The sequence below is a fragment of the Sciurus vulgaris genome (assembly GCF_902686455.1).
Source record: "Sciurus vulgaris genome assembly, chromosome: 1".
NCBI lineage: Eukaryota > Metazoa > Chordata > Mammalia > Rodentia > Sciuridae > Sciurus > Sciurus vulgaris.
Genome location: NC_136461.1, coordinates 196,272,261 through 196,299,652, shown reverse-complemented (window position 1 = coordinate 196,299,652; position 27,392 = coordinate 196,272,261). Strand labels below are relative to the sequence as shown.

The following is a 27,392-nucleotide window of genomic DNA, read 5'->3' as shown; positions in this document are numbered from 1 at the left end:
GAAATTCTGCATTGTCAACATGTTGCAGGATTAAAGTGCCCTATGAGTATGGTCTTACGGCAGTTATTAAAAAGCATGTCCCACAAAATGACAGGCTAAATTTTATCTCATTGTTTTTGCACATGACTACAGTATCATCGGAATGCTACATTTTCCAATGAAGATAATATTTTTAAATTTAATATGGTTTTAAATGTTCTAGAAAGAATCCCAAAACTTGAATCAGTGGAGATCATTAGCATTAATTAGACTTAACTATGTTCAGTTATATGAGAAAGAAGTTGGTAATTCAAATTGTTTTTGTTCAGGAGACACAGGCAAGCATGTAGGAAACAATATGGTGGTCTAATGCTCATCTTCTGTTTATAAACCGAAGAACTTCAAAGGTTAAATCAGTTATTTTTGCTTATGTTACTGACTAAATTATTGCCTTTTGAATTAAGTGACAGATGCGACTGCTTTAATTTTTAGTGTAGTCTTGGTGTTCACTTATTGTTTTCAGTATCAAGACGTAGTAATTATGGAGATAACTAAAATTATCACTTAGTAAATTACCTTATTCATTAATCGTGTAAGGTACAAAAGATTCTGTGTTGGGAATGTATACAGTTCATTTTATTGTTGAAATCAACATTTTATTTTCCCCACTAGACAAAAATCTCCATATTTTCTTTCATTTTTGCTTTTTGAATAATATTTTTAAATACCCAACTAATATAATAAATGTGTGTATACTAAGTGCACTTTCTAATGAAATACACGATTTGTTAAAAGGACTGTTTCTTATTATAGGAAATTTTTGTGTCCTTGGAAAAGGTGCCTGTGTGATCTCATGAAATGTTTTGACTCTGGTGTGGAAACAGAAAAACTCATCTATGCTTTGACATGGTTAATAAAATCTGCTGAAACTTGGTACATTTACCTTTATCTTTTTACATTATTATCAGTAAGCATGTGGTATAGTTGGTGACAAGATAAAGCTTTAGAATCAATTGGTAGTAGATAAGGCAGATTCTGTGGGATGTCTTATCATAGTTAAATAGGATATTGTGATTTTCAAATTACAAATTGATACCCTTCCCAATTAAAAAAAAAAGTATATGTTACCTTACCTGCTCAACTTGATTTCTCTCCTTCTAGAAGCAGGCCATATTCTGCTGATGGTACATCCTTGGCTCATTGTTACTACAAGTAGGATTGGCAAGCTGACATTTTCAAGAGTTGCCTTTCAATATTAGACAAGATTTTTAAAACACATTTTCTTCCTAATTTTTTCTAATTAATATTTCAAAATTTAAAAAAACTTTAAAAATACAACATTTTGATTTTGAAAAATGGTAGTACATGTTGTATTAATAGTTATCCACTGCTGTATTACAAATTATCCCTAGACATAACAGCTTAAAACAAGCATGTATCATCTCACAATTTCTGATGTTAAGGAATTCTGGAGCAGCGTGGTTGGGTATTTCTGGCTCATAGTGTCTCATGAAATTGAAATATAACTTTCAGCTGGGGCTGTATCATCTGGAGTCTTGACTAGGCCTGGAGGATCCATTTCCAAGCAAACTATGGCTGTTGGCTGAAAATGTCAGTTCTTTGCCCATGGGCATTTCTACAGGGCTGCCTGAATGTTTTCTAGCCATGGCTGCTGGTTTCTCTAGAACAAGTGTTCTAGATCCTAAGCTGGGAATCAGTCGTTTTTAACCCAGTCTTAGAAGTATCAAAGCTTCTCTTTTGCTGTGGCACATTGTGGGAGGGCAGTGCACTGGGTGTGAATGCTAAAGGGTGGGAATCCATAGGGGCTAACTTGGACACTGACTTCCACATTTACATAAGTGCTGTAATTAATGCTTATCTAGAGTTTCCCAGAGAGACCAGAGTTGGCTATTGGAGAGGTAAAATGAGAGATAAGATTTAAAAGAAAGAAGTTTCTTAGGCAATGTTTCTGTACGTGTGTACTGTTTTAATAAAGATTATTTTTGCATATAGCAGATGAAAGATGTATTGAGGTGAATAGAGCAGTTTTTCCATCAGTAATAGAGCTTAGCTTTTTCTTTTTTGTTTTTCTGTATGAGTGGTAATTGCATACTTAATTTTTTTTATTATGTCTCTATCCATATACATTAACCATATAATCCTGAACTTTAATCTTGTAGTTCCCCATTTCTTGTGATTGTTTATTTAACGATAGGATGAGAATCTTTGTTTTAAGAACTTGCCATATAGCTTAAAGGGCCTTTGACAAAATAAGACTGGAAGATAAAAAGCTAGATATCTAAAAAACTTAAAAGTAACTAAAATTTGTCATGGAGTTCTGGTCTATTAGGAATCTTGACCCTTTAAAGTGGTGTTCTTATTTTTCTCAGTCTGTTGCTCAGGATTATGTGAGAAAGAAGCAATTCTTTTAATCTGTTAGCTTCTTTAATGGGCTGTGGATTATTTTAGCTTTTGCTTAAAGAGAAAAACATCTCATATTCCAAATTAAGATACATAAATGAAGATGTTTTAGTACCTTCATTGAGATAATACAAGAAAAATAAGGGAGATATAGCCCCAGCTAGGCCCAGCAAGAGGGGAAGAACAAGAATGGGCTGGTCAAGAGGTTCCAAGATGGATTTACTCACATGCAGCTGGCCCAGTTAGTACTTTTGACCCAAGCAGACGTAGCCTCATCAGCATGACAATCTCAGAATAGCTGTAATACTTGGACAATAGGTCTGGACTCCTAGAGAAAACGTTCTAAGAGGGCTAGGTAGAAACTTTAAGACTTGTATTTGCTGCTATAACAGATTACCACATTTTAGTAGCTTAAAACAATGCAAACTTATTCTCTTACAGTTCTGACTGCCCAGAGTCCAAAATAAGGCCTAAAGGACTAAAATCAGTGTCAGCAAGGCTGTGTCCTTCTGGAGGATTCAGGAAGAATCTGTGCCTTGCGTCTTCCAGCTTTTAGCATTCCTTGGTTCCTGGCCATATCATTTGAATATCTGCTTCAGCTGTTGCTTTATCTTTTTTCTCATTGACCTTTTTGCCTCCTCCTTACCAGGACTCTTGTGATGGCATTTAGTGCCCAACTGGATAATCAAGGAAACTCTGAAAATCTTTAATCACACCTACAAAGTCTCTTTGCTGTATAAGGCAACATATTCACAGGTTGGGGAATTAGTATGTGGACATCTTTGGGTTCCATTATCCAGCCTATCACAGATTTGTTATGACCTAGTCTTGGAAGTACTAGAATGTTATTTCTGCTACATGCTATTAGTTAAGAAAGTCACTAAGGCCAGTCCAGGTTCAAGGGAAGGGAAATTAGAAGATGTGACATTTCATGTAGGTAGTCATACCTAATAATTTTAGTTTGTTTCATTTTATTAGTACATTAAAAATATTTCCTATTGGAAATTTTTGTATTATATTTTATTAATGCTGATCATTAATATATTTTTTATTTTTTAGGATTATAAATCTCATTTTGATCATTTGTTCCTGTATTGGGTGCTAGTGCAGTGATTCCTTATAGGTATTGAGATGTATAGCAATCTTTCTTCTATATCAGGATTTCTTATCTTCAGCAATATTGATATTTTGGGCTGGTGATTCTTTTTTTTTTTTGGGAGCTGGGGAGCGAACCAGGGCCTTGTGCTTACAAGGCAAGCACTCTACCAACTGAGCTATCTCCCCAGCCCCGGTGATTCTTTTTTGTGGGGGCTATCCCCCACAAATATTTAGCAACATCCCATCCTTCCTGCTTAAATTCTGGTATCACCCTTCCACCCTTTCCATCTATCTGTGCTAGCCAAAAATATCTCCAGACAGAGCCAACTGTCCCTTGGAGGGTCCAGGAATGTGGTTTATTGGGGAGGAGGGCTTAACATAATCACCATGGTTGAGAGCCATTGCTTTATATGAACTACTATAAGCTATTTCTTTAGCTGCTGTTACAGTCAGCTATTTCACTGTTGTGACTAAATGATCTGACCAGCACAATTATAGAGGAGGAAAGGCTTATTTGAGGGTTCATGGTTTCAGAGGTCTTAGTCCATAGAAGGCAGGCTCCATTCCTCACGACTGAAGGTGAGGCCGAACATCATGGCAGAAGAGTGTAGCAGAGGGAAGCAGCTTGCATCATCAGGAAGCAGAGAGGGCGGGTCTCCACTCTCCAGATGCAAAATATATACCCCACAGCCAGGACCCAATTCCAGTCTCCTCCAGCCACACCCTACCACGTTAATTAATCCCATCAGGGATTAATTCACTGATTGAGTTAAGACTCTTTCAACCTAATCATTTCTCCTTTGAATCTTCCCGAATTGTTTCATGTAAACTTTTGGGGGACACCTCACACCCAAACTATAACAGCTGCTCTTCCCTGTCTCCTCTTCTGTTATGTATCAGTAATCGCTGTTATACATGCATTGTCTTTGCTTTTAGCTCATTGCTTTATTTTACACATATTTATCTCTGAATAAAGACAGAAGGATAATTCTGTCTACTGGACTTCTCACCTCTCTATCTAATAAACGAATTTTGTGGTAACTGTTTTCCTTGATTGTGTTCTCTCTTCACTTCTTGACTAAATTCTTAATATTAGAAACTTAGAAAATATGGCTTCCAGATAAGCCAAACATTAGTTTAATTCACCAATATAATTATTTTGGTGTTTACCATCACAGTAGTCACTTATTACTTATTTGGTATAGTAGTTATGACAAGTTTTTAAAAACAGATTTGTGGCTAGGAAGTTTAAAATAATATAAAGTCAGTTATTTATAGGGTTATCCAGAGGTCTCATGGAACTAAAAGATAATGGATGATCTTGAATGTTGAGGATGATCTGGTAGGTAGTAAACCATTATTAGTGGGCATTGTTTTAGTTTTTCTAAAAATGGTGATTCCTTTGCATAACCACACTATTGTCACCAGACAATGTGTCCAAGTATAAAATAACTGGAACAAATGGGTATTAAATCCCTGAGTGCAGATTTTATTAGCATCTTGCTCAAGTCAGCTGAATTAATTAATATGTAGCTTTATAGGACTCTAACCTTGTCTTTGACTCCTAAGTTTATGTCTGCTTTAAGTTACTGAGAATGATCACATAAAACAAGTAGTTACATGTTAAAATTACCTCAAAGGATTTGATTAATGAGAAGCTCTTACAAAATTTTATAGGGAAACTCTGAAACATTTATTTAGATGGCTTTTGATGGCAATATATTTGAATACATTGCACTTTTTCTCTGCCTTAATTAAGGGATTTTGAGAATGAGCACAATCTAGCCGCTACCAGATGTCAGAGTTCTTATATACTGTGTTTTAATGCAATAATTTCCTTTGGGGCTACTTCTGTTTGTAGACATACTAGTCAGTATACCAAATGCCTTCTGAACTGAGCTGTTTCACTTGGCTTGCTTTTTGGATTCTATCATAGTGATAGTGAAATGTGTTGGACTTAGTCTGCCTACCCTGGGATCGCCCCTATTGCTTTCAGACTGTTCTCTGTTCTCATTCATTCCTTGTGGTTGTGATAAATTCTTTTCTGCTTCCAGGCATTCTGTTACTGTTTCTAACGTATGCCCTTCTGCTATTTGTCACTCTTCCATAGTGTTTTTAAATTTATTTTTCTTCAGTTTTCCTGTTTTTTAAAAAGCACCATTTCTCTCCACTCCCACTTTTTAGTATGGTTGAATCTTGCTAGACACTTCTTTGTCTTTCCAGCTAACTGGTTGCATCTATCATGTTATTGATCTTAACTTTTTACAGTGAAGATCTTTCTTGTATTTTTGCTAACATCTGGATTATGTATGTTCAAAGTATCATTGTTCTAAGCACCTGAAACTTAGTTGGCTGAGGCTGCTATTTATGAATTAAAGTTTTAGGGGAATTTAGGTTAGTGTTTTAGTCAACTTTTTCACCACTGTGAACAAAAGATCTGACAAGAACAATTTTAGAGGAGGAAAAGTTTATTTGGTGCTCATGGTTTCAGAGGTCTTAGCCCATAGATAGCCAACTCCATTGCTCTGGGTTGGAGATGGGACAGATCATCAGGGCAGAAGGGTGTGGTGGAGGAAAGAGCTCAGGACATAACAGGGAAGCAGAGAGCTCTGCTGCCAGAGACAAAATATAGGCTCCAAGGGCACACCTGTGGTGACCTACCTGCTCTAGCCACACCCCACTTGCCTATAGTTATCACCTAGTTAATCCATTCAACTAGATTAATGCAGTGATTAGGTTTAGGCCTTTGCATCCCCTTTTCTATATACCCAGTCTCAAATTCTTTTCTGCATACTGTACAATATGCTCCTCTTTGGTTATTTGCCTCCCAAATCTAGTAATATGTGTTCTTCCATCAGCCATTAAAATAACACAATTAATTAACCTTCTGTTTCAGTGCTGTTTGGGTCATGCTGGTGTTTGTAATTTTTATTTAATTATCTAAATTCATAGAAAACATGGTCACAATATTCACAATGTTAAAAGATAAAGCAGTAGTATTTCAATATATAGTAATACAGTCCACAAGCAAAGTGAGAGACTTTGTTAACTTTCACTATTGTTAATGTTCAATATTATGATGCACTTAAGTTACTTACTTAAGTAACATTACTAGGAGTGATATAATTGAGGATGAGCTGTAACTGTGATCTGCCAGTTATTGTTACTGACCTCAGTGGCCAAGGAGGGAAAAAAAGATCAGTGGTAGCTACTAAGGAAGGGAAATAATCTATTCCAGATCCATTTCCTATTAGAAACAGTGTTGATTTCAGCCCCTCTTTTGGGGTCCATTATATGGGTTTTATCCTTTTTCCTCACCCTTATTTACCCATCACCTAAAAGTAAACTTTTTGTATCCCACAGAAGAATATTTTTGGATGCAGACTTTTAACACTGAAGCAGTTCCTGGAAAACTGGATGGTTGGTCACTGTACCTCACCTAAGGGTGACAGCATTTTTGCCCTTCTTTTACAGATTACAGATTTTGATTCATTGGAGAAATTGAGACGAGGAACCAGGTAGTGTTTCATGTCCTTCTGTGCAGCTGCCATTCCCTTCCTTCAGGTCTCACCGAAATGGATACTTATTTAAAAAAAAATGTTTTTTTGGTTGTCAGTGGACATTTTATTTTATTTATGTATATGTGGTGCTGAGAATTGAACCAGGTGCCTCACACATGCTAGGCAAGTGCTCTACCACTGAGCTATGACCCCAGCCCTACTCTTTTTTTCATCTTTCTTTGTGTACCTGGTAGGATTTGGGGTAAAAACGTGCAAGAAGTTTTTAATGGGCTCCTATTAAGTGTGTTCTAGTGGCTACATATTGTCTCATCAGCCCTCACTCTGACTTCTCCTATTCCCCTACTATTTAGCTGTACTCTTCTTATGGTGTAGTGCAGTTGAATCTACCCCAGGAAAGCAATGCTAAATAACATCTCTTCTGTCCTTGCAGGCACCTGCCTCTCTTTTGATTGAGGGTGAGTTGTTGTCTCTGTGACTTCTATTCTCTTATGAGTTCAAAATGTCTTGAATTTGAATTGAGTTTGACTTTGTTGTATAGTAAAGGTAGGATTAACACTCCTTGTAGCTCTCTACATCTCAGTGGAAACTTGGTTTCACAAGGTTTAATGTGCGTACATAGTCTGGGAGTGTTATTGAAAAGCAAATTCTGTTTCATTAGGTTTGAGGGGGACCTGAGGTTCTGTATTTCTAGTAAGTTCCCAGGAATTTCAGTACTGCAGGTCCAGGGGCCATGTTTTGAGTAGCAGCTTTATAAAGTTTTTTTTTTCTTCTTCTTTTTTTTTTTTTTTTTCTTTTTAAGAGATGGGAGAGAATTGAAGTTATATGGATAATAAACTCAGGCATGCTTGAGGAAGGAAATAGGTAAACAGAAATGATTTTTTAAAAAATTTATTTTTATTTGTTCTAATTAGGTATACATGATAGAATATATCTTGACATATTATTCATATATGGAGTATAACTTCTCATTCTTCTGGTTGTACATGATGTAGAATGACATTGGTCGTGTAATCGTATATGCACATAGAACGGTAATGTCCAATTCATTCTACTATCTTTCCTGTTCGCATTCCTCTTCATTTCCTTCATTCCCCTTTGTGTAATCCAGAGTACTTCTATTCTTCTCTAACTGTCCCCGCCCCATTGTGAAATTAGCATCTGCATATGAGAGAAAACATTTGGCCTTTGGTTTTTTGGGATTGGCTTATTTCACTTAGCATGATATTCTTCAGTTCCATTCATTTACCAGCAAATGTCATAATTTTGTTCTTTTTTATGGCTGAGTCACATTCCCTTGTGTATATATACCACATTTTCTTTATCTACTCGTCTGTTGAAGGGCACCTAGCTTGGTTCCATAGCTTAGCTTTGGAAATTGAGCTGCTGTAAACAATGATGTGGCTGCATCACTATAGTATGCTGATTTTAAGTCTTTTGGGTATAAACTGAGGAGTTGGATAACTGGGTCAAATGGTGGATCCATTGCAAGATTTCTGAGGAGTCTCCATACTGCTTTCCATGGCAGTTGCACCAATTGCAGTACCAGCAATGTATGAATATACCTTTTCCCTCACATCCTCATCAGTATTTATTCTTGCTTGTATTCTTGTTCATTGCTATTCTGACTGGAGTGAGATGAAATTTCTGTAGTTTTAATTTGCATTTCTCTAATTGCTAGAGATGTTGAACATTTTTTCATATATTTGTTCACCGATCATATTTCTTCTTCTGTTAAGTGTCTGTTCAGTTTCTTAGCCAATTTATGGATTGGGTGTTTTTTTTTTTTTGTTGGGTTTTTGGTTTTGGGTGGGGAGTATTAAGGGTTTTTGAATTCTTTTTATGTCCTGGAGATTAATGCTCTATCTGAGGTGCAGGTTTTCTCACATTCTGTAGATTCTCTCTTCACAGTTTTGATTATTTCCTTTGCTGCGAAGATCTTTTTAGTTTGATTCCATCCCATTTATTGATTCTTGGTTTTACTTCTTGCACTTTAGGAGTCTTGTTAAGGAAGTCAGTTTCTAAACTGACATGATGTCAATTTGGTCCTACTTTTTCTTCTAGTAGGCACATAGTCTCTGTTCTAATGCCTAAGTCCTGGACCCACTTTGAGTTGAATTTTGTGCAGGGTGAGAGGGGTTTTATTTCATTTTGCTACATATGGATTTCCAGTTTATAGATATGATTTTGCTAATACAAGATGTGGTACACTTTGTGAACTGGTGTAATTTTTGTGCATGAGAAAGATAATGATTTAGGAATATTATCCTAGAATTTTTTTTTCTGCACAAAGGGACTTGTTTAAAGACATTAGAAAAAAAATGAATTGTTATTACAGATTTTATAATTATACATAATTATCTTTGAGAAATAAATGCTGTGTAACAAATATACAGTTATTTGACACATTACAGAGTTTTAGTCAATGAGTGTATTAGTCATCTTTGGGTTACTACAACAGAATACCTGAAGCAGCTAATTTCATAAATGGAAAAAGATTTTTATTTAGTTCACAGTTTTGGAGGCTGAAAGTCCAAACAGCATAGCTCAGGCTTGGCAGCCTCCTTTTGGCTGCACCACCTCATGGCACAATAGCAATGGTGGGAATGTGGTCAGAATAAGTAGTAACATCATGGTGGAGGTGCATCTGTATGGAGGAGCTTATGTCTTCAAATGGGGAGTCAGAGAGCAAGGGAGGGATTAGAGTTTCATAATCTCATCTGAGGACATACCCTCAATGAACTAAGGACTTTCCCCAAGATCCCAACTTGTAAAAGTTCCAACACCTCACAGTAGCACCAACCTGGGGACCAAGCCTCTAATTACAATGGATGTTTGGGGTCACTTAGACCACACCCATACCTTAGCATTGATGAACTTTATGGTGGTTCCCAGATATATGATTATATTGCCTGTTGACATCATAACTCTTTGTTTAAATGACTTACACAACAATAAATTTGCCTAACGATGCTTTTTCTCACATGTATCCATCTTCAGTGATGCATATCTATTCCTTTTTGTTCATCTTCTTTTTCTTCCCATTATAACTTAGAACATACTGTCCAGCAAAGTCTTATTTCTCCAGTAAACCATGCCCCAGTCATACTTCTCTTCTGCTTTTTCCCCCATGACTTTCTCATTCTGTGCTTTCCCTACTTTTTAGCATTTTCAAAATTTTGAAACAATTTTGACTTTACAAAAAACTTCCTAAAATAAACTTTTCCCCTCTTCTGAATAATTAGAAAATAAATTTAGAGTCATTTCCTTGGGAAGTAGTCTCTGAGATGAAGACTAATGTGTAAGAAAATATTGGTTAATGCTGTTCGAATCCACACCTTAGGAAAGGAAAGGAAAGAAGCAGATTTGGGCGGGGTAGAAATAAAGTTGCACTGGTTTGGTTGTGAGGTGTCCCCCAGAAGCTCCTTTGTTAATACAGGGATGTCCATAGATGAAACATGAGAGCTGTAACTCATCAGTTCATCCCAGTTTGAATGGACTAACTGGGTGGGGCATGCTGGAGGATGTGGGTCACTGGGGGCATGCCCTGGAAGGGTTTGTGTTTCTTGTGGTCACTTTTCCTTGCTCTCTCTTCTTTCCCATCGACCACTTTATGAGCTGAGCAGCTCTCCTCCTCCAGGCCCTTCAGCCAGATGCTCAGCTCTGCTTCACCATGGGCCCAGAGCAGTGGACTTGGGTGATCATAGATTGAACCTTGGAACTGTGAGCCAAATAAACTTTCCCTTCTCTAAGTTGTTCATGTCAAGTGTTATGGTCACAATGAGGTAAAACTAACACAGTTGTGATACAGTCGCAGTGGAAGACTCAGCTGACCCTGTGAGGAGTTCTGGGGTTGATGACACTTCCATATGTTGTGAGCTGGGTGAGATTTCTGGACCTCTGCCTCTGTGAAAACAAGCTATTAGAGCTTGCTTGCCCTGGGCAGGGTGCAGGGCCTTGGGTGAAGCAGCATTTCTTAACTGAGCAGTTCTCCAAGATGATTGACCACTGAGAGCTGTGTAAGACTTCTACTAGCTAAGGATCAGATTGTGCACCTGATGTTTGCTACAATTGGAGTTAGTTGTTAACATATATTTAATTTCTTTCCTTCTAGAACCATCCCTTAGTTTTCCTTTTAGTATGTTGTGACACGTCCTTCAATTTGAATTTGTTGCTTACCTCATGAACAGATTCTAGTAGTTCATCTTTAGTGGGAATATCATAGAAGTGTTGTGTTCTTGTTCATCATGTCAGTTGACTTGTGATTTCATATTTTCTCTGGTGATTTTAACTTCGAACATTTGACTAAAATGCTCTATTTGATTTATCCTCTGTGAAGTTATTATTTTCCTTTCTGTAATTCATAAGTATTTTGTGAAGTAGTACTTTGAATAATGAAATATCCCATTCTCATCAATCTTTCAGTTTATTAATTTGCATCAATATATAATCATGGATTCCTGTTTTATTTAGTGGGTTGTGACATTATTATCACTTTTGATCTTCTAGCTGTTTCATATTTGGCTTGTGGTTATGCCTTCAGGCTAGCTCTCTGTCTTTTTGGTATGTCCCCATTACCCATTACTCTTTGAGCATGTCCCCTCTACTCTTTTGGGTTTGACCTTAAAAGCATTTTAGGATTTAAATGACTGGAGAAGGGAGGCTTCCCTTTTCCTTCCCATAATAATGTAGTCCAAAAGCCACATGTGGGATTGAGAAAGGTAGTTATCTGTGTAGGGGGCAGGAAGTCACAGTGGCCACAGGGCGTTCCAGGCTTATCTTTTTCTGCCCCAACCCTGGAATCAGTCATTTCTACAGGGAGTCTTCGTTTCTTTCAATGTAGAATGGTAGTTAGAAACCAAGATTTAAGTATTAGGTGTGCTTATAACTAGTAGGGTATGGCTATTCGCAGTTAATACAGCTTGTGAACCAAGTATTGTATGTATTTATATACATAGTTGTTTTAGTCAGTTTTTGTCTTGCTGTGATCAAATTATCCAATAAGAACAACTTAAAGGAAGAAAAGTTTATTTGGGGCTCACTGTTTCTAAAGTATCAGTTCATGGAGGACTGACACCATTACTTGGGGCCCAAGGTAGGACAGCACATCATGGGGAAAGGGCCCAGTGGAGTAAAACTGCTCAGGCTCATGGTCAGTGGAGAAGTAGAGAGGGCAAGGGAAGGACCCCCAGGGAATATGCACCCTTCCAGGGTACATCCCCAGTGATTTACCTCCTCTAGCCATGTCCACTGGCCTACTGTTACCACCCTATCAGTCCATTCAAATCAGGATGGACTGATTATGTTATAGCAGTCACAATCCAATTCTTTCACCTCTGAATATTCCTGCATTAACAGGAGTTTTTGGGGTACCCTCATGTCCAAATCATAACAATAATATATGTCATTTCTATTTATCTGTCCCCCTCTTTCCCTATAGTACTACATATTATAAAATAAGAGTTCATAACAATTTCTCCAACACTAATTCAATACCACAAGGCATGTTTGAGTTTTTTTTCACTGTTTGTATTTATGATTTTATTCTCCAAGGGAGAAATACCTGGCTCCTGTTATCCTTAATATATTTCTTTTTTGGATCACTACTTCACTATGTCGCCAATACCCCATCACCACCACTGATAATGTACTTTTGTCCAGATGCCCTTCTCACTCAAACTTGGGCACTGACACCCTGTGCCACAATCCTCTCCCCTCTACTATGGAAGCCTTTCTCATTCCAATTGGGTTTTGACACTTTGTGCCTGATGGGCCCTCCTATGCCGGTACACCCTCACTCTGCTTGAGCTCTGAACTCTGCTTAGGCCACTGTGGCTTCCCTCTCTCATGCACAGATGCCTACTTCACTCAGTTCTACCTCACAGCTTTTTGACTGAATTTTATGGGAAGGAGAGGTCCTCTCCATCCACTTATTTAAATTTAAATTCTTTAAGGCCAAACCAGAGCCTTTCTCTTCTTTTCTTAGAGGCTGTCTCCTCTTCTTCAGGATGCAATTTCTTCCTTTTGAAAATTTATACTGTATATTTTTATTCTTTATCATATCATATCTATTTATATATCATACCAACTCTGTGTAACCCTTTGAGATCAGGGATGATTTTCTGCAAATTAAAAAAAAAATAAACTTTTAAGTATTTTTTAAAAAACAATTTTTAGCAGTGAATGCAAAGGCAGTTAAGAAAACACTGAGACTTGATGTATGATAAAATTTCTTTTATTTTTAAGCACATGATATTTTATAATTGAGTCCTACTTCATTATAGATTAGTAAATCTTTGACTGATAGTTAAATGATAGTAAATTCAAGTAAGTGAAATGGAAAACATTTAGCTTCTAAGGAAAAGAACATTGTTCTCTTTTATTTTTTTATTAATTTGTATATGTAGAAAGATAATATAAATTAAAATCTAATGCCCTGTTTTCTTGATATATGCTTATTTCATTAAGTAATTATTGAAGATAGTCCTTGCTTTGTACAGTTCCCATGTGCATGAATTTTAATAACCATATTTTAGTTAAATAACAATTTCCAACAACATGGTTCAAAATTTATCTCAGTTTATTAACTTTGAGTAATTGCATAAAGTACAAATTTAACTGCAAACTTTGCTCCTAGTTCTTGAGTCCACAAATCACTATTTAAAAACAGTTGTGTATCATGATGACTAATCCATCTCTTCTTTTACAACCTATTGTGATTGGTCACTGTGTATCTATTATTCAGTTCACTCACAGAAAAATAGTGATAAACCCTTGCAGTGTTTTACAAGAACTGGACCAAAATGGAAATGAAGGTCAGGCATGGTGATACATGTCTGTAGTCCCAGCTACATGGGAGGCGGAGACAGGAAGATCATTCAAACACAGAGTTTGAGTCCTGGTCTGGGCTATATACCTAGACTCCATTTCAACAACAAAACAAAAAAAGAAAAGTGACTATTAATTTTTTGCACTATTATAATGAAATACTTAATACCTTACAAGGTATTACTTTATATAAAAAAGTTTTGCTTAGCTCATAGTTCTGGAGTTCATATAGATCTGGTGATGGCCTTCTTGCTGGCAGAGTCCCAAGGTAGTGCAGGGCCTCACATGAAAAGACAGGAGGGAGTATGTGTGTCTATCGTTACTCTCTGGTGTCTTCCTTTTCTCTCCTTATGAAGCTACTAGTATTCAGTCATGAGGCTCTACCCTAATGGCCTTATCTATTTCTAATTACCTCCCAAAGGCCCCACCTCTAAACACCATAGCTGATTAATTTTTCCCTCAATTAATACCTCATAATGGGGATTTAACTTTCAACACATGATCTGTTGGGGGACATACTCAAATAGCATTGATAATACTGTAGTGAGATTCCACTCAAATATTAAGGCAGTACAGAAGAAATAGTTGAGTGTGAGAACGTCAGCACTGGCACTGAACTGCCACTACGTAAGACTTGAGGTCTGCTGCCCGCAGAGCTCAGGGGAGGCAACTGTATGGATGTAAATGAGGAAGTGGGAGGTTGAGATGAAGAGATGAAGTTCTAGTGGCCCTGGCAAAAAGTTTATTTTATTAAAGGAACTCTCAGAGATACTTTAAGATATTGAAAACCCAAAGATAAAATGTTTTGTTTTTGCTAATCTAGATTTAGAAAGGAATGTGACAATTCAAGCATGGGAAGGATGCTTCATATTGTTATATGATGAGAAGTAGGATGAAAAGAAGAGGACTAAGGCTTTCACACTAAGGACAAAGAAATAAAACGTTTTAATTATCTGTTTCAAATTACAGTGTACTAAATTAATATTAGTTTTACTATTTTCAAGATTTCCCTTTTTATTTATACCTATTAGAGACTTTTTAGTGTTTTGACAAATTCTTGAAGGTCACAGAATCATTGAATTTTACCCTGTACTTATATATTTATTTGGCAGTGCTGGGGATTTAACCCAGGGACTCAAGTGTGCTAGGCAGGTGCTCTTCCACTGAGCTATCCTCCCAGCCCCCACTGGTTTTTAAGACTGCCTTGTACAGTTGAAGCTTGCATTGCCAATTGTACAGCCCCACACTACTGTGTAAATCAAAGACTGCCTTTTTACTAACATGTGACACTTAAAACCTTCATATACATTTAAAAATATTTACACATTGTAATTACTTTATTGCTTAAATACATTTTGATTTTAAAATATTTTTAGCATGCAGATATCCCAAACCTGAGATTGTCATTGCGAAGCGGGCAAAGGAGGTATCATCAGCAGAGACCCCTGATAATTTTGGTATAGTATAGTACATTCTTACGGTGTTGATTGCTTGTCACATGTTTACTGCAAGTAGCAGAACGTCTACTTGGTGGAACTTCTTGCTTGTTTGAAATAGAATTTAATAATTTTTTTCTATCAGTATTTTAGACTATCAGCAGTCTATTTCTATTTATTTCTATTATCTAACCCTGAAATTTGTGGATGTGATTGATTAATAATTGCATGATTAACTAACTGAAGTATTATATTTATGACCTCAAGACAAAAATCACTTCTATTTAATTATATTTATATAGTGCATTTAAAAATTATTAAAATAACCATAACAAGTAAAACATAAGAAGCAACAAAGGCTATGGATTCTTTTAGACTGCCTAGGAAGAAAGGACCACATAAAGAAACCTCAGAATATTCCAGAGACAAGCTGACATACTATTACTTCAGTAATGGAACTTGAGGAACCATTCAGTGTGTGTGTATGTGTATACATGCATACATACATAAATATATAATACATTTACAAATATTATTGCATGCATAAATATATTTGTGTGTGCATGTATGTATAATTTTTTTTTTGCAGTGCTAGGGATTGAACCCAGGGTTTTATGCATGCTAGGCAAGTTAACTATTCTTTCACTGAGTTACAGCCTCAGTTCACCTTCAGTATTTTAAAGATATAATCTTGACTGAAAGCTTTATATAAGTTTATTCAAGGCCCTTATGAAATTTTTTTAAGACTTATCTGCCATACAGCTTGCTAAGTTTCATACTGTGGTGGTGGTGGAATTCTGTATGTCTGAGAGAAAGATAAAGTCTGAAATACATATATCTGTCCTTATTTAGTATTCAATTTAGTTATGTTTTCTAAGAAGTGTAATGTAGTGTATGAAATTATGTGTTGTTAAGGGTTAAATAAGATGTCAAGGGCAAATATGTCATAAGAACTTAAATGTCTTAATATGTGTGTGTAATATATGTATACACACATATTAACATTATTACATTGTTAAAATTCTCCAGTATACTCTACCAGTTTTAAGGTAATTCTAAAGTTAAAAAATTTAAATCTAGTACGTATAAACATTTAATGCTAATATCTTTTGAAAAATAGTTTTAATTTTGAATTATTCTGAAGATTGTTCATTTATCCCTCATTTTTGGAATGATATAGGGAAGAGGAATGATGCTTATCTTAGAGATGATGGTAATCAATATCACAGGAGGTGCAGTGCTGATGAATGATTGTAGGGTTTACCTGTCGGTACTCACCTTCTGAGAATCAGTCGTTAGTTATACCCCTAGTCATTATAATATTTCATAGGCATAATGGAAGGGAAGTCTGTGTTAAGTAGTATATATAGTTGTTCTAAGTACACACGTTAGGCACATGGAAGTAACCACAAATCAAGAGAATGTTCAGTTATCCTAAAAAGAAACCATGAAATAAAGTAAGAAAAATCATTGCATCTCTAGCATTTATCATCACTTAAACCAGAATTAATAATTAATGGATTAATACATTAATATGGGTGATTACTTGAGTTCTACAGCTGTGCTATCATTCATTACCACTGACCAACTCGTGTCTTTAACTGCTGTGCCCCTGGCCTGTGCCAGCCCAGAAATCTATTAGATTCCTCTCAGTACCCACCTAGCTTGCAGTCAAGCCCCATGAGGCACAGTAAGTTTCCAGAAGGTTAATGAGGTGACAGTGTTAATTCTTGTATGATCTAAGTAGAAATTTATTTTGTACATAATGTATATGTCATATTAATCACTTTAAATACTAAATAGAATTATAAGATCACACTCATGCTCTTATGTATTTAACTACAGCTTGTACTTAAAAAATAAAATCCTTTAACAATTAAAATATTTATTTATAAATACTTGTTAACTAGAACCTACTAAATTAAGTTCTTCACTGTTTCTAAAGTGTTCATTTTCATTTTGAATATCATTTTTTGACTTGTGTAGCTTTTAACCCCCTTTTGGTGCATGACTTTTTGGCATTTAATATGATTTGCTTAAATTATTTTGCATACAGCATGGTTGCATTTTAAGTTTGTATTCTCTATTGTATATTTATTGTAAATTTCACCTCAATCATTAAAATTTTGTTTTTATTAAAAGACTGAGCACTTATTTATAATATTCAGAAATATGGGTATGAGAGACCCTTGGTACCCAAATTATTATTTAAATACACTATTTTTATCTTTGTTCTTTTTAATAATCTCTTAGCAGACCAGATTTGGCCTACTTCCTGTACTTTCTTGGGGAAGATGCTCTGGTGGATCTGGATTGTTAGGTGTTCAAAAGATGGGAAACTGGATAATTGGGCTCTTAAGGATTATTGAGTTACTTGTCGTAAAGGAATACTAGATGTTTTATATCATCTCAGAGTGAAGTTGTTTTGGTACTAGTCTAAGTTTATTGTAAATGATCTTTAATTTTCCCCTTGGTTTGAGAGTTTTCTATTGGTATTTGTATCCATGGTAATAGGCCATGTCATTACCATGTCTGAAGTGGAATTATTTCTTGGGAAAGGGAGGGAAAAATGTAATTTGAAGAGGATATTAGATGGATAGGGAAAATACTGTTCTATTTTTCAGAATTTATTTTGCTTCACTTTGGAGTTATACTTTGTAAAGCAAGATTAATTTAATGGAATGTTCAACAGTGAAAATGACAAATTATCATTTTCAATTAGATATTATAATAGAGTATACCCTAAAAAGTTCTCGTTCTGTTTTCCTTCACCATCATTGTTGTAAATGTTTTGCGATTTGATAATGGAGACTAAAATGTAGACTGTTTCACTTACATATATATATATATATATATATATATATGTATGGCTTCATGTAAGATATTTTCAGTAAATCCTGTTATAGCAATCAGTTTTGACTGAACAGAATGAAAGGGCATGTAGGTTTTGTTGACTTCTTCAAATATTTTATTCAGATTGGTCAGTATTTGTGCTCTCTAGTTTCTTAACTCCCCAGTGTTTTAGCTTCGCCTGCTCAAGTTAATAGAAAGAAGCATTCATATTCAAAATTGGTGAATTTTGTAATAAGAGATAAATTTGGCTAGGGAAGATAGGAAATAAACAAATATTGCTTTCTGTCTTCTCTGGTTAACATTATCAGAGGTGACTGTATTTTATATTTTAATATTACCAAATTTGTGTGTAATTTTTTTATTAATAACCTTGCTCTTAGTACATACTTATATGAACTTTATTAGCTTTTTAAAAATAACATTCATTCATTCATTCATGTGGTGCTGAGGATCGAACTCAGTGCCTCACATGTGCTGGGCACCCTACCACTGAGCCACAACCCCAGCCCAACTTTATTAGATTTTGAAAGCAGGAAGGCACATGGTCTTTCTACTACTTTTGAATAAATTATTTTGGATCTGCTTTCAGAATAATAATAGTATTTGGAGATGTGATACATCAGATGTTATAAGTAATAGAAGTCAAATGTAGTATATGTTGTAATTCTATAAAACCAATACAGCTAAGTGTAATATAAAACTGAGATAAATATTACCTCACCAATAAGTGAGAAAATTCCCTACAAACTGAGGGACCACAGGTTAGATTACTTAGAAAAAGACCAGAACCTGTGCTTCCTGATGTCCTGATGACATAATTGCATGTGTGTGTTTGGGTGGGGGCTGGGTGGGTGGAATTGAAAAAAATAATAGTTTTGGGGTTTGGGGAGGTACATGTGTGTGGCCTGGGTTCCTTTTGAGATGCAAAATGTTATCTTCATATCTGGCAAGTTTTTGTTACATTCCATCTCCCTTGGCAGAAAGTAAATGCCATTAGTGTGGTGTTTGCTGCTGGCAGGCAGTTTCTTGTTATAGGCACAGTTGTTTTTAGTTCAGTTTCTTATAGGTAAATTGTCTGTGGTCAGTCAGTTAATTCTAAACAATTTCTTTATCTTTTATTTACATTGGTGTTCTCAAAGAAGCTTTTCCCCCCTACTTAAGATATAGTAATGATTGATACTAAAATTTTAATTATTTCACAAGGCTGCTCTTAAAATGTGTATTACAAATGATGATCCCAGATCTTTATATCTGTGCTAGTACAGTAGAGCAGGAATCTGTAACCCTATTATCTCAGACCCCAAACCTTTTGCATTCTCCTGTTCCTGTAACAGGCACCGAGTATCAGTTATGGTATTTTGTAATAAAAAAGATAAGTGACCAATCAAGACATCAGTTGAGAGGAGCACTGTTAAAAAATGGTCAAAACTACAGATATGAAGTAGCACAGGCATTTTATGGCTAGGTTGTAGGCAGTTATGTTCCTAGAGCTTATATGTTCCTGAAAAGTATAATTTAAAATAAATTTATACTTTATTTTGAGTTTTCGTGTGAAATTTATAAATTTAATATGCTAAAATTTAGTAGTATTGATTAAAATAATTTGTCATATTTTAGTTATGAAAATCTTTATAGCAAAACCTGGGAATCTCTGACATAGTTGGAGATGATTTCTCTTCATCTGTTTTTCTAAGGTTGCTAAGTATTGTGTTCTATATCTTTGTCCAAACTGAGTCTGATCCAGAGATAACAAGAGTTCAGTCTACTGGAGGTTAACCAACAAAGCAATCAGTAGAGGGACAGAAAAACCCAGTTCCAGCAAGGAATTCTTCCAGATGGGAGTTTTCTTCTTGTGTGAGAGGGGAGGTTTTCTTTTTAAAATTTTTAATCTCAATATTTTTAATGTTTTTATTAGTGCACTATAGTTAATACATAATAGTAGGGTTTATGTTGACATGATCACACATGCATGGAATATAATTTGTACCATTTCAGTCACCAGTACTCCCTTTTCTCTCTGCATTTGTTCTTCATTTTTTCTTTTTTTACCTGTTCTGTTTCTCATTTTCCCCCTTTGTCCTTCTCTTCATCTCTGACTTCCCTTTTTCTTTAAGTGAATACAGTATAAAACTTAAATAATAAAATAAGAAGTCACTGAGTTAAATGCATTTTTATTTCTGAAATAGGAGGAAAAAAGAATTACATTCTCTTCAGACCCTCTTAATTCTTTTTGACAGCATTCCTCAGCTTTATATCTCTAAAATATAATAATTGAGCTTTAAGCTGATGAATCTAATGTAATATAATAGCTGAATCATCAAAGAAATACTGTTTTTCTTAAATTTAATATTGCTCTATTTAGGCAGAAACAGTATTTTATGAGCTATGACAGTTTTTTGGTTGCTTGTATTATATAGAAAACTAACTGAAATATCTCATTTTTGTACTTAAGAATTCATTTTAAAAAATAAATTTGCTTTCAGTATTTGAAATTGTTTTCTCTAGCATTCCTGGATTACTGAAGCAAAACAAGATGTTGAAAGTATTGAAAAATCTTATATTTAAACATGCTAAGTATTTTTCTTATGTTTTCAGGATTGTGATGAATATCAGTATTTTGTATTAGGAAATGTCATCAATGTATTAAAAAAAATAAATGTATATAAATTCTCAATGATAGGAAGAGTCAGATTTCAAATATTTAATTTCATATAAAATAAATTAGCAGTTTGCAGCAACTGTTTTTTATTTACCCTCCAGCAAAGAGTTTTTACAATGTGAAACCTAAAGCAAAGGAATCCTATGTATAAGTATTATCTTACAGATTCTTGTGGGTAATTTCCCTATCCTGTATATTTCTAAACATGGAATCCTGTTAAGAACAACTTCTTTTGACAGTGAGATCTACCTAAGAAAGGGAAAAAAATGTGATGAAGTTTGAATATTAGTTACTTTTGCCACACTTATACTTTAGGAAAACAGCAGTTATAATTCAACTAAGGATTTTTGTGCTGTGTTCATGAAAGGATATTGGTCTGCAATTTACTATTTTTGGTGTGATTTCTTAGTTTTGGTTTTAGTGTTATTCCGTCCTCATAAAATGAGTTGGGAAGTATTTCTTCATCTTCAGTTTTTGGGATAGTTTTCTTCTTTAAATCCACAAGTGAAACTATGTGTACTTGGGGTGTGTGTATGTGTAAAGGTGTTTGGTAACAAATTCAATTTTGTTAGATAGAACTCCACAGTTTTTTGTTGTTTTCTCTCATGTCAGTTTTGGTAAGTTGTATTTTTCTAGGAATTTGTCCATTTCAATTAAGTTGTTTTGGGTTTTGTCATAAAATTATACATAGTATTCTCTTATCTTTTTGATGTCTGCAGGATCTGTAATGATGTCCCCTTCTTTATTTCTGATATTAGTAATTGATGTTCTTTATTGATCAGTATGGCTAGGCAGTTATTAATTTTTTCAAAGGACTGACTTCGCCTATTTCCTTTGTTGTTTTCTTTTGCATTATAATTATTGACATGATTGAACATAGATTTATTTTTTTGCTATTTGGTTTCTCTTTTTCCCTCTTTCTTGTTCCTCTGTACTCCTTGCATTCTTTTAAATTAATTGAATACTTTTTGGAATTCTCCTTAAAGTTATTAGTTTTTCTAAGCTGTGTCCTCTTTGCATTTTGTCTGAATATGTGGTTATTCTAGAGTTATAATATACATTCTTTACTTTTTGCACACTACTTGCAATTAATATTATATCACTTCATGTACATCATAGAAATATTACCAAATTGGTTCATTTTTCAATTCATTTATTGTTTTTTGTATTGCATCTGTATATGTTGTAAACTCTATAAGGCAGTATTATAATTTTTGCTTTAGACTGTCATATCTATTTAAATTACTAGGGAAAAAGTAGTCTTTTATACTTACCTAAATATTTATCATTTCCAATAGTCTTTATTTTTTTCTTTAGACCTTACTTCCTAACTGGTATTTCCTTTCAGTCTAAATAATTTAATTTGCATTTCCTGCATGTTTGTTTGGCTGGCAGCATATTCTCATTGTTTTAGTTGTCTGAGATAACATCTTGAAGGATAATTTTTCTGAATATTGAGTATTGGATTGACAACCTTTTTTTCTTTCTTTCTACATTCTCAAATGATTGTTTTCCTGTAATTAGTATATCTGTTTTTTTCTGTATTTTTCTTTACCATTGATCTTCTTCACATTTATCCTATGGAGAGTTCACTGAACTTCTTTGAATCTTATGACATTTTTATTATCTATCAGATTTGGGAAATTTTCAGGCATTATTTATTAAAGTTTTTTTATGCCTTTAAGGCTAACCAGTTAAAGTTTATAATTTCAGATGATTTTTATTTTAGTTTTAGAAATATTTACTGGTTCTTTTTTATGGTTTCTTTTCTCTGCTGAGATTTTCTTATCTTGTTTATTTAAGCATATTTTCATTTACATCTTTGAATGTTATTTTAATTGCTGCTTTAAAGTGTTTTTCTGGTAATTCTCATGTTTGAATCACATCAGGATTGGTCTCTGTATATAGTCTTCTGAAAATGGGTGATATTTTGCTGTTTTTTTCTTTTCAACTGAATCTTTCGTAATCATTCCTAATATGTTGTTGGTACTCTGGATTGTTTTATTCTTCTTAGTTTTGTTTGTTTTAGCAGACAACTAATGGTTGGGCTCAAACTGCAAACTCTCTTTTGGGCTGCAGCTCAAATCCTCACCCATTTTACCCTTAGCTGGCATTTTTGGAGTTCTCCCTGTACATGTGTGGTTCACAAGTCAACCATGGATCTGAACTGAATGTAAATGGAAAATTTAGGACTCCTATTCCTCTTTTCTGACTCTTTCAGGAGTCTCCCCTTGCTTTCCATGGCTTTGTTTACTTGGCACCCCATTCTGTGATTCTTCAGGTGGAGAGACTAAGGAGTTTTTATCAGTTTTAGTTATTTTCTGTGTTGTGATTGGGGTCTACCCTCAGGCTGAAAGTTGCAACAAACAGGTAACTAGCTCACTTTATGTCATTTCTTCTTTTAAGTGTTGATTCCCTTCAGAATTAACCTGTTCTAGTCGTTTTCTAGTGCTTCTGGAAGTTACTTACTGTGTTTTGTGTATAGTTGATTCTGTGCAGGAGAACTGTTTACTTAACCATTACTGGAAGAAGATCCAGAAGTTTTTGAGCTAAAAGAAGTCAGCAAGTATGGTATGATGAAGTACAGTCTTGTGGCTATCTAATTATCCTAAAATATCCAGAAAAAGAGAGAAAATATGTAACACACCATATTGGGGGAGATTATATTAGCAGTAGTTACATTGTAAACCTGTATAGATTACTTGGCCTTATTTTCAAGTTCTGTCAAGTATTGTACAACTGATTTTTTAAAATTTCTGTTATGTGTTTGTTTGATCCAGGTAGTATAACAAAGAAGGTAATTTGCAGTGTCAGAAATCTTAAAATGATTGACATGATTTTTAAAAAATTTGGAAGGGTACTTTCCAATAAAATTGTCACAGTCTGAAGAATATTTCCTTTATAATTCTTCTTGTACTCCTCAGGTTCGTTGTGAAGCAGGATTTTGATTTTACTTTGATCTTATGCTAGTGATTTTCCTCCGTGCCCTGTCTACAGTATTTATGTACTTTATTTATTTATTTAGTTGGTACTGGAGATTCCAGGGGCACTTTACCTCTGAGCTATATCCCCAACCCTTTTTCAAAAAAATTTTTTTTTATTTTGAGATAGGGTTGCTAAGTTGCCGAGGGCCTCCCTAAGTTGCTAAGGCTGGTCTTGCTTGCCAAACTTCTGCCTCAGCTTCCTGAGTTGCTGGAATTACAGGCCTGTGCCACTGTGCTGGACCTGTCCATTATTAATTTGTCTAGCCTTTATCCTTTCTTAGGATTTATAGGATATTTTTAATATTTTGTTCAATGTATAGGGAATTTGAAGAAGTAAAAGCAAATGACCTGTATATGCTAACTCTATTGGTAAGGGCCTGTTTATTGAGATTTTAAGTATTTCAGGATGTTCCTGTCAGCTAACTAGGACCTCTCACAGTGATGATAACAATGTAACTAACAAATGGTCCTGGTATGTATCCACTTTTGCATGTTTACTTTGCTAGAAAATTTCTGGAGTATGGTGGTATCCTATATTTCTGGCTAAAAATTTGGAAAACCATTTGCATGCTTTCAAAGTAGATTTTAAGATAATAGTGCTAATTAAAGAATGGAGAATTTATTTTGTCAGATGTGAAATTCTTCAAAAATTAATATATCTTCTTAACTTTTTTAGTAAGGAAAAACAAAATTTAAACTTTCATTCTTAGAACATTCTGAATAATACAATGATTCAACTCTAGGTCTTAGTGTATTTCTTGTTGTAAAGCCATTGTGGGACTATATGCCATTTTAGAAAACACCAGTCACAAATTTGGACCACATTTCTCTTTGTATAGATTATCAATGGAAACTTAATTGCTTTTTACGTTAAATACAAAATTCTTTAGTTATATCGTCATAAATTATAAATAAATATTTTAGAAGATATATATCTAGTTTTTAATGTGTTTCCTGAGACAGTCTGGTTGAACTCAATCTAGAGGAGAGTGATCCACTGCTAAGCTTCTTCCATGTGTTATCAATTAATTCTAACTGATAGTTTGAGGATAGGAAAATGGAATTCTCTTCCTTTTTAACTTACACTGATGGTGAGATGGTTCTTGTTATGAAATGGTAGGGCTTTTTTTGTAATAGCAACTTTTACATATAACTTTTGTAATAGTTAATTTTTACATAAAAAAGGTATTAAAGGTAGTTTCAGTTACTACTGGGGAAACTTTATGACATGTATTATACCTCTGCTTTTGAATAAGAGCATCCTTTTTTGGTTGTTGTATTAGGCAGAATACTCTCCATTATCTACTAGTATAGATTTCAAAAATCAAAATATTCCGTATATTATCAAATGGAATTAAAAAAACCTTACCTAATCTAGAAAAATCATTGTTATAATTACATTGTTTTAAGATATTTTCCTATTTTTAAAGGCTATCTGGGTGTATTTGAGTATTTTTTGCCACCAATATTTATACATTTTTGATGTCATCTTAAAAATAGTAGCTATATTACTGAAGTCTTTTTCTACTGTAATTAATGCAAATAGTCTCATTATATAGATGTAAGGACTTAAGTAAAAGAAATACAAAAAATATGTGATTTACCCAGAGCTACAGGGACCTGGGGAGGCTTGTAACTAAAGGTCAGTTTTGTTTGTACCTTAGTAGTTTATTCATAGCAATTAATGTTCTTTTAAGTGGATAACTTTGGTCCATTAACCTAAATGTAATTTACAAATAAACTCTGATATTCTCCCATTTTTGTATGTCTACTGGTGTTTTTCTTTTTTGTAATAAAAAATCACGTTATAGTAACTAATTCTTGCCCCACACCCTTTTTTCCCCTTTAGAAAAATTGGAAGCTCCACCACCCACCCCAGGACAGCTGAGATATGGTAATGGTTCTATAATTGTTAAATATATGTGGCTCTATCTTTTGGACTTGAAATAACTGTATCATTCATTAGTAGCACAGAAGAGATAGTAAATTAATCTTGCCAGATAAAGTAGATTATTTTATTTATTTTGCAGAAGCATTTTATAAACTTGGTTTAAGATGTATCACAATACTATGGGATAGCTAATATTGCTAAAGAAATAGCTAAGATGTTAAGATATTATTGCTATCTATAAATAGAATTACAATTGTGATAGAATTTTTCTTAATTTTGGGGAAAATATATTTGAATTTAAGTGGGATAACTGCAGAACTAGAATTTCTAGGCTCATAGCTAGGTACAGCTGTACTCTGATGCAGAAAATACTTCCCAGTTAGTTGTTTGTAAACAGTGAAAAGTAAAGTTCATTTAAAACACCAGGAAGAATAACCTTATTAATATGCTGCTGTACTTTCTTTTCTCTGTTATAATAGGAATAAATATATTGCAGTACTAATCTAGAAGTAATGTAAAACAAAGAAGGATCTTACTATAAAGACAGTGGAAGAAGAGAATTATCTATTAGTAGAGCTAATTTGAGTAGGTTATAAATTGAAGCTAAAAAATTAAATGTAGTTTGCTAACAACGTCTATGTTATAGTGTTTCCCAAAGAAAATTGAAGAAATCACAAATTACTAGATTATATACTAGAAAGCAAATTTATATCATTAGAAAAAACATTTTAATAGCCAGCTCTTTTTTCTCTTTTTGGTAGAATATAATTCATGTTAGAAATGAGTAACTTCCCCGAAATACAAAAGAATTTAAGACATTTTAAGACTACTCTTCCCATCTGGGAAAAATCTTTTGTGATTCTTCCATCCTAATTCATACTACCTATATTGACATTGCCATCTAATACTATTAGCATTTTTTTCTGTGGTTCATGTTTATGTCGATATGTTGCCATACCTAAAACCTTTGAGGACTGAGAACCAAGTCTTCTTTATCTTTGTATCTCAGGTTTCCAGTGAAGTGCCTAATACATATTCATTTTTTGGAAAAATTATACTTTTTCCTTTGGGTTAAAAGTAAATTTTTACTTATAGGACTTTTTTAGGTAGAAACATAAAAACAAAATGTATTTTATAGTTCAAAGTGATTATTGTAGCAATGTTCTTTGGTTTTACTGACCAAGTTTTTACCAGGATAACAATTATAGTAATCTTAATTTAATCTCCTTTATATCTAATATTAAAATGTTTGTATCTAGCCAGTTTTAGAGATGTCATCAAGTTAACCCCAAATGCTAAATAATCCCAACCGATTTCATCATTTACTCTGCCATATGTTTTAAGGACCTTGGGAAGATGATTTGCAGATATACTTAAGTAGCTTTCTCTTTACTGTACATATTTTGTTCAATGAATTTAAAATTTTTCAATATACTGTTTTAACCTATTTGTGTATTAGTTTTGGAAATTAGGATTGTGTGTATGTTTTGGAAGGTACTTACAGAATTTAGAATGTTCAGTAGATGAGCAATTAGACAAAGGCAAAAGTCAGAGTCTAGACTTTTTGAAAAATCCCATTTCATTAATGTGCTATTTTATTTTATCACCTAAATAGCTTTTAAAATAATATTCATAAATATTTTTCTCTTGATATTGGACAATTTTACTTAATAACAAGAAGGAAGCTGAAATGACTATTATATACCTATTATGTACTCTTACAAT

The 27,392-nt window shown here is 34.2% G+C and overlaps 1 protein-coding gene across 4 annotated transcripts in view; it reads left to right on the top strand.

The window, feature by feature from the left end:
• Window positions 1-27,392, top strand: part of TMEM65 (transmembrane protein 65) — a 46,051-nt gene that overhangs the window by 2,291 nt on the left and 16,368 nt on the right. For 2 of the 4 annotated variants that reach the window (XM_079137629.1, XM_079137630.1), the window contains exons 2-3: window positions 15,221-15,301; window positions 25,626-25,670. In XM_079137629.1, coding sequence (XP_078993755.1) covers window positions 15,221-15,301; window positions 25,626-25,670 — 126 coding nt within the window. The remainder of the gene's footprint in view (window positions 1-15,220; window positions 15,302-25,625; window positions 25,671-27,392) is intronic. The other 2 variants (XM_079137631.1, XM_079137632.1) reach the window with 1 other exon arrangement.